The sequence below is a fragment of the Eleutherodactylus coqui genome, chromosome 9 (assembly GCF_035609145.1).
Source record: "Eleutherodactylus coqui strain aEleCoq1 chromosome 9, aEleCoq1.hap1, whole genome shotgun sequence".
Lineage (NCBI taxonomy): Eukaryota > Metazoa > Chordata > Amphibia > Anura > Eleutherodactylidae > Eleutherodactylus > Eleutherodactylus coqui.
Window position 1 is genome coordinate 4,685,332 of NC_089845.1, and position 8,868 is coordinate 4,694,199.

Consider the following 8,868-nt stretch of genomic DNA (forward strand, 5'->3'; position numbering starts at 1 on the left):
TATTTTAAAAAAAAGACTACGCACATAAAAATCAAAAACAGTTTTAGCATATTTTTAACAAAATCAATTTAGGTTCAGAATCATTAAAATATGACAAGACTTTAAAGTCACGAAGCGGTTAACCTATGAAAATATGAAATGTTTTTACTGGTGCACATGAGATATAGAACTAATAGTTTTATTGTGGTTTGTGGTATTTATGTGCTGCTAATAATTCAATGTTTACGCTGCTACTATGTACCATACACATTGCATAGCTCCATAATGATATATAGGGATGAGAGATAGAGAGATAAGAGACAGAGATGGGAGACAGATATTACATATAGATGGTGATAGGAAACGAATTTTAGGTAGAGATAGAAGACAGATATTAGATACTGTGATTGAATATTAGATGATAGATGAATAGAGATAGATAGATAGATAGATAGATAGATAGATAGATAGATAGATAGATAGATAGATAGTTGGGGATATAAGATAAAAATGGCTGGAGTGATAGACATAAATAAATATGACGTATATAAAGAAGATAAGTAAGATGCAGAAGCAAGTTATTACATAGTAAAGTTTATCTATTAAAACTGTAGTATCACCCAGTGTAATATCGAGTTTTACAGAGTTGCAGTCTGGTGTAAACTGGTCATTATGTATATATATATATATATATATATATATATATATATATATATATATATATATATATATTTCAGGATAGAGGTTCTACTACTAGGAGACATAGGATTATTCAGCGCTCCCGAATTTGTCTTGCCGTAGTGTAGTAGTAATTAATGCTAATTAGGACAGGATTGTGTTCCTCTCTCCTGCTCCCTCCCTGACGTGTTATGTAAGTTGTTAGCACGATGTGATCTCCCGGCACAGTACAGGCTGTCCAGCAGCAGATAGTGATCTGCAGCAGTTTGTGGCCGGCCTGCTGTGGCTGCTGCAGGTAATCAGACGGGTGGACGGAGAGCAGCACACCCCGATGTCGGACAGCTGTCCCGTCGTGTAGACAGGTTGTCGGAGTGCCATGGCTGAGCAGTAGATACACATATACATGCAGGCAGAGAGGCTATAGCACACACACATAAAGTGGAGGGTCCCAGCCAATGCTCAGGCCACATGCTCCGGAGGGGGAGGCGCCTGAAGCTCCAGCGGATGCCAATCAAAGCATCAACTTCAAATTGTATGTGAAAGATCAGCCCAGGACCCGGGGGCAGACACATCAGTTGGAGCTCAATTGTTGATCAGATCACATCTGAGGGATTTAGGAGCACTCGGGAGCCGAGTCTTGTGGGGGGACAGCGGGCTCCTCTCCCCTCTCTGTATCCAGCACTACACACAGGAGCTTGTAGGGAGACAGCAGAGACTGCACACTGCTCTGCCCTGTCTCTGCATACAGTACTACACCAGGTTACTCCTCCTCCACTTTACTGCCATGTCCTTCCCGCAGCTGGGCTACCCCCAGTACCTGAGCGCTGGCCAGGCCGCCGTCTATGGAGGGGAGCGGCCGGGGGTACTGGCAGCCGCAGCCGCCGCCGCAGCAGCAGCAGCCGCAGCCGGGTCAGGGAGGCCCGCAGGAAGCGAACTCGGGAGCAGCTCCACCGCCGCTGTCACCTCTGTGCTGGGCATGTACCCGTACAGCGCCCCCAACTACAGCGCCTTCCTGCCCTACACCACCGACCTCACCCTCTTCTCCCAGATGGTAAGTGCCGCTCTGTGTATGTGGGTGTACTCTGTGCTGTACGTAGGAGATGCTTCTCATTGTCATCAGGGGCTACAGAACCCAATCTACAAGACAGCCGTGCCGTTCTAGCACTGGGGGGTAGGGGGGTCCAGGCGGCCGATCCAGCTCCTTCCTGAAACTTTCCCGACTCCCAGAAACTTAGAAAAGTCTCCGCCGGCAAATGGAACTTTATTCTAAAAAGCTTCCGAAGGGAAAGTTCTGGTTCCATGACGTCCTGGGAGAGAACAGGGGGTGGGGGGATTTACTGTCCTTCCACCCAGAATACCAGACTAATATTTCCAAACCGTCTGAATTATTTATGGCAAACCCCATTGTCACCAAATCTCTGCAGAAAGCAATCTGTTGTCGTCGCTACAATTATTCTACAAATCTCTGCCCACTTTACATTTAGAAGAAATTGGCAACTTCTTCATTGTCTTCCTTCCCCGGTGGAAGCCGAGATTTAATTGTTTCCTTTTGAGATGTCGCCGAATTGTAAAGTTGGGTTTACAGAAGTTATAAAGCCGTGGCCATCCTTACCGGGTGATTATAGAAGTGATAAAGCCGTGGCCATCCTTACCGGGTGATTATAGAAGTGATAAAGCCGTGGCCATCCTTACCGGGTGATTATAGAAGTGATAAAGCCGTGGCCAGCCTTACCGGGTGATTATAGAAGTGATAAAGCCGTGGCCAGCCTTACCGGGTGATTATAGAAGTGATAAAGCCGTGGCCAGCCTTACCGGGTGATTATAGAAGTGATAAAGCCGTGGCCAGCCTTACCGGGTGATTATAGAAGTCCGGATTCTCTCTTGGAATATGACTATTATTATTCTACAGACCAGTATCCACCTATAATGACGAGTTGAGGTGAAATTGGCGGCCTATATATTAAGTTTACAGGGGATGCAAACGTCTGGAAATGTCGTCGTTGTGGAAGTTATTTTTTGCATTCTAATTATCTAAACGTATCGCGGTAAAAGGGGCTTCGCTTTTACTACAATATCTTACTTTTAGGATAATTGATGACTAAGGAGGCCCAGTGACATTGTATGGGATAATGTGGCTTCTCAGCCTTGTCCCGGGCGAGGATAAATAAATAGCGACTTTTTTGAGGCAGGCAAACATCGTCTATTTACTCAGTTGTAGATCAAAGTAGAATTTGGTTGACTTAAAGTCGTTGTGTAGAATATAATAAGAGCGAAGAGTTTGAGCAGGTCAGTAGTAGAAATAATAGTCCAGCAGCAGCAAGGATTTCATATTCGGAGTCTTTGTCATTTTTTACCCGGTGAAATGTCTTTGTGAATACTCAGCATGGCCGCACCTGTGCAAACTGCACATTTGTACCGTTCGTCCAGGGAATAGGGCTGCTGCTGAGGTTACTTTTGATATAAACCCAGTGATGGGAAGGAGATAGAAATGTATATTTTCTAGAGTGATTGATTTTTATAAGAAAAGGCTACAAATGCCAAAAACTGTTCTCCATTTGTTAGTTACTGTAGACTGACACATCATAGATCCTCGTAGTTTAGAGGCGGTTTAAAAAACTTCTAAATTAGCGCAATTGGTGTAGTTATTTCTGTGGACATGTGAGATCTGATAATAAAATGTATTATGTTTCAGTTTAGTTTTTTTTTTTTTATAAATTTGCAAATGCTATTTAACTATACGGTGATTATTATTTTACTACTATCTATCCCAGTTTAATGGGATTATTTGTACCGATAAAATGTCATCAACTATTTGACCTATCATCGAACTAATTAACCCGTTTTACTTCTGTTGCAGGGATCACAATATGAACTGAAGGATAACCCTGGTGTCCACCCAGCCACTTTTGCTGCACATACTGCCCCAGGTTATTACCCTTATGGACAGTTTCAGTATGGAGATCCAGGTCGGCCCAAGAATGCCACTAGGGAAAGTACCAGCACACTAAAGGCCTGGTTGAATGAGCACAGGAAGAACCCTTATCCCACCAAGGGCGAAAAGATCATGCTGGCCATCATCACCAAGATGACCCTCACTCAGGTGTCCACGTGGTTTGCCAATGCCAGGAGGAGACTTAAGAAAGAGAACAAGGTAACCTGGGGTGCCAGGAGTAAGGAAGATGACCATCTCTTTGGGAGTGATACTGAGGGAGACCATGAGAAAAATGAAGACGACGAGGAGATCGACCTGGAGAGTATAGATATTGATAAGATTGATGATAACGACGGAGAGCAAAGCAATGAAGACGAAGACGACAAGCCAGAGCACTTGAGGCAAAGTGACAAAGAAAGTTTAAAAAAGGACAGTGAGGACATATTAGCAGGGACTGATGGCCTTAAATCAAAAGACCCATTGTCACTTGTCAAGGAGAACTCTGAGTCCAGCAATACCAGAATAGTGAGTCCCAGCGGGCAGGGGACCTTACAACTGCAACCTCATAACAAACCCAAAATCTGGTCTCTAGCAGAAACGGCCACCAGCCCTGACGGTGCAATAAAGTCTTCTCCACCATCACCGCAGGTGAACCACACCTCTCCTACTACCACTATCCAGCACCCAGCTTTCCTGCCCAGCCATGGACTATACACATGCCAGATTGGCAAATTTCACAACTGGACAAATGGCGCTTTCCTTACTCAGAGTTCCCTGATTAATATGAGGTCCTTGTTAGGAGTAAATCACCACCACGGCTCTCACCACAATCATCACCACCTCCAGGCCCACCAGCAAGCCACACTCTTAACAGCCAACCTGGGGGCCATCAACAGCAGCGACAAAACCACAGAGAGGACCAGTCCTAAGCACACAGGTGACCAGCTATACATTGTCCTACTGTAACCACTTTCCTTAAGTCTACATATGTGACTTTAGTATTACTATACACCATGATAATTGCACGTATGCTTGATGTATACATATTTATATTGTTGCATATATAAAGAAACAAATTATATATATATATTATTTTTCCTTCGAACTATCCACTTCTCTAGTACAGCTGATGCCTTCTTTACGTCATTTTTGTTGTGTGGGATTTTGTATTTATTTTTTAAAATTTATTTCCTACAGACAGAGAAAATGTTCCGAGAAGTGATTCTCCTCCGCAGCTAAAATCCTCCTTCCAGACTGTTCGTGAGAAGTAAGTTTTAAGAAATACACATAACTACCGAAAAGTGTGAAAATAAAAATAAAATTTTTATGACTTGATTGATATATTTCATTCTTAAGCAAAATTACAACCTGCAAATTGACCTGCATTATCCACATCGATGTATTATTTATTAGTAAATGAATGTTAAATAGGACTGCGTGGTAGCAGGTCTAGTGTATCCAAATTTATTTATTTTTTACTTTTGGTTTTAAATTATGACCCGATTAATTCTTATTGTTTTTAGTATTAATATTAGTATTAACATAATTTTTTACTATATTTTACACTTCTATTCTAATATGTGCATTTTCTTGTTTGCAGCACTTTATCACAGCAAGAAGGGACAGCCCGCATATTAACAGCGCTGCCTTCTGCCTGAGCAGCAATTAGACTCTTTCTACAATATGGACATTCGGGGTATTATCTATAAATAAAGACTCAGTCTCCTTTTGCAATAAGGTGGTGTTATGACCCCACCACCAAAAATTCAAATAGAAAAGAAGAGTATAAAAAAAAGCTCAGTAGGTGGATCCATTCCACTCTCCCATCCCTGATCCCACTCATTCTCAGAAATCTGGATTATTCGGTTTTTTGGTAACTTGTTCACGTCTCTGTGTTTTTTTCTGTATATAAAGTGATTGAAATTGTAAATAGCGTCAGCAAAACTTGTCTAAATCATATATTTTGTCTAATAAACTATATGAAATTCTATGAAACCTACTTTATTCTTGGCATTCCTCCTGCTAGAAGAATTCAGGGTAGCTATATTTAACGGCATGAGAAGATACAAAGTAACAGATTTTTTCTCTGCCCCTAGTCTTGATTTAAGCAGACAATTTCCATTTTAATGTCAGTCATTATGAAGTGAAAGGGATACGTTGAAACAATTTGTCACGCTTTAGTGTATGGTGATTACTCTTATGCAGCAGTTAGGACAATCTGCTCAGTTGTAGAAATTCCTGATTATTCAGACCGCAACTGTTTTTCTTTTTCCTTTTTTATTTGTTTTCCAACTGTGGTCTTTCAATTATTGATTCAATTTAGTTTTATAGATTTTAAATAAGACATTCATTGTAAAGACAATTGTTGAGCTAATCCCAGTGGAGAGGGCACTTAACACCTAGAGCCACTTCATTTTATGGTCCAAGTTAACTCCAGATGAGTTTTTATTTTTGTCACTGTCATTAATTGTAAAAGCTTTAATTGCGAGTGCTGATTTCTCTCTCCAGTTAATGAGAATGCACAGCGCAAATCAGTGGCTGATCATGCAGTCAGGGTGTGAGGATGCATCCATTTCCCAGAGACAAGCTGGTAAAAATCTGTAATATTTTCGATGTTTCCTCATTTTTTTACATTTCTAATTGAGAACACTAAACGAGCATTGAGGTGCTAATAAGATGCCAGATGGTCGTGCATAGGATAAAATAGAAGGAGGCAGCTGTGGAAGTCATTAAGAAATAATGTGGGGACGCCCTATCCAAACAATGCTAGAGCCCAAAACAAGCACTTGTCGGAAGCAGAAAGAAGGGGGCGGGAGGGGTAAATAAAATATTAATAAAAGACCCATCAAGTGTTAGTGCAGTGATTATAAACACAGCAAATAGATGTCTTCTCATCATTGGACTTGTCTCTACTCGTTCTGTCTGTTTCTAGTGCATTATCACTTCGGGAAAGAGAAACTTAAACAGCACTGATTTTTATTAAAAAAATATTCAAAATTCATGAAAACCTTGGCAGCCAAACTTCTAATTTATTTACTATAAAACGAATGCGATTATTTCTGTCAGTTTTGTTGTTGTGTATTAATCAAATTATTTAATGATTTTTAGATTATATCTGACGCTTATGAATTTGTTGCTGGTCGGCTTTTAGTGATTGTGCATATAGTTTGACAAAAAAAAATCTAAAATCATGTGTGTTACAGTATTGTCAGCGTGGCAGGCAGCGCTATAGATTATTCCGTAGTACAATAGCACCCCCTGTAGGGGACACTGTGCATTACAGGTTTGCAAGTATTTAGTCACTACAGTGCCGTACTTTCGGTCGGATACAAATAAAGAAAATGTCTTCATAATTAGTTGGCCATGTGCAATATAGAATTTTACTAATTTGGGATTATAATCTGCATTTACTGATGTATTATGTAGCATGCATGTCTAAATGCACCGCGGGTACATTGTGCTCTGGGGCTGCAAGTAGCTTCCTGTAATACGGCTTATTTCTGTTTGTGGGTCTTCTAGTTTATTGGGAATAATTGTCAGTCCAGTAATTTGTGTTGGTGCTGCTGTGACCCATTGGAGGTGTGATGATGAGCAGATGCTGCTGACAGCCCTCTGGGTACAAACTGGCCATCAGATTGTGTGAGCTGGGCTGGACCTCATTACTGATATTTGTACTGTGAACAGGGTTAATTACAAAATAACAAATTGCAGCCAGAAAGGCATAGTAAGTAGCATTTCTCCTTATCTTCCAGCCCCACTTCTTTCTTGCACTTTGAATTGCTAATTCTTGTTTGTATAGAAAGTTGTGCCTTTTACCGCTCCATCAGAAGTGCACTCATTGAATTGCACCTTGGTGTGTGTCTTAACAAATGCCTAACAAACTCACAAATAAAAGAGTGAATAGGCTAACAGCAAACTCGGTGAAATCCCACACATTAGTATGTGGACTGGAGCTTGCATAAATGTAAATTCTATGCATCCACCACCTTAAGGTTACTAATACACTTTGTTTTAACCTTGAATCTAAGCTTAGTTGGAATGTTAATACATTGCATTATAATATAGATATTTCATGTTGCACAAGAGCACAACCTGGAGTTTCTCCAACTATACTCCAATAACTAATTACACACATTAGGCTACTTAAAGAATTTTTAAATTCCGTCTAGTATTTTTTATTAATACCGTGTACATTTATCACCCTGCAATTCATAAATCAGTCATTCAGTGCAGAGCTGAGCTTTCAAAGCAACTCATTTCAGAAAGCAGAATTCTTGTTTGGTGTATTTAGTTGAACTTCTGATTCTTTTGTATAACAATGTTTATGGAGTCCTTCATATGCACCATATTTGTAGTGTAATGTGTCGGGTTTTTTTACCCTATAAAATTAATGCAAAAGAGCCAGAATTTTTAAAAACTGGTATATACTTTTTTTTTACAGGTGCGTTTGGGAGCATTTTTTTTCCTTTTTAACTCTCATTTCTTGCTTATGCAAAAAAGTGTCAGAGAGGACCAACACCCTACTAGAACTGGGCAAAAAAAAAAGTACTGCATGGGGGGAAAATGGCTCAAAATTGCGCTGTTTGGCTGCTTTCAGATGACTGTATTTTAGCTCCATATTTGCTCCGTGTTTTTCAGACTGTAATATGGAGCAAATATAAATCTATGTCGCTATTCACATGGCCGTATGTTTCACAGCAGTTTTTTGTAAATTGCAGCAGGAGCTATTTTTCTCCTATTTGCCTCCGTATTGCTATTATTTTCTATTGGGTAATTTTTACAATAGAAAATAAAATATTTGGAGACAAATACGGATCAAACAGTAATGAAACGCTGATGACACGCCGCTGTAATGTCATCTGCAACACGTCCGTAGTATGGATGTATATTACGGACCGGTTACAATACGCTTGTCTGAATCCGGCCTTTGTAGTGTGTTTAATATCTTCCTGTTGACTCTTAGCTAACATCTGGCTGCAGTATTTAACCAGTTCCTGACTGCCCGTAGACAATAATGTCCAGGTGGCCCGTACCTGGGAAGGACGAAGCGTTTTTGGTCCAAATGGGATTTTTTTAAAAAGCTGCAAAAATGTCGCTAAAGTCATGGCATTTTGCCCCCACAAATGTGTGAAGCCCCCCTAAAATATGTGAACTGCAGACGTGAGCAGGAAAATGTAACTCATGATATAAATAAAATCAAATGTAAGGTCATTTAGAAAACCTATTTAAATCTAGTTCGTGCAGACATATGCACAATAACAATACAATTGAATCCTGAT

The 8,868-nt window shown here is 40.3% G+C and overlaps 1 protein-coding gene across 1 annotated transcript; it reads left to right on the forward strand.

Moving 5' to 3' along the window:
• The first annotated feature begins 925 nt into the window (after nucleotides 1–925).
• Nucleotides 926–5,588, forward strand: IRX1 (iroquois homeobox 1). The gene is made up of 4 exons (XM_066579088.1): nucleotides 926–1,708; nucleotides 3,515–4,526; nucleotides 4,787–4,856; nucleotides 5,190–5,588. Exons 1-4 carry the CDS (start codon nucleotides 1,442–1,444, stop codon nucleotides 5,245–5,247), a joined length of 1,407 nt encoding a protein of 468 aa, XP_066435185.1. The 5' UTR covers nucleotides 926–1,441; the 3' UTR covers nucleotides 5,248–5,588.
• Nucleotides 5,589–8,868: the final 3,280 nt, after the last annotated feature.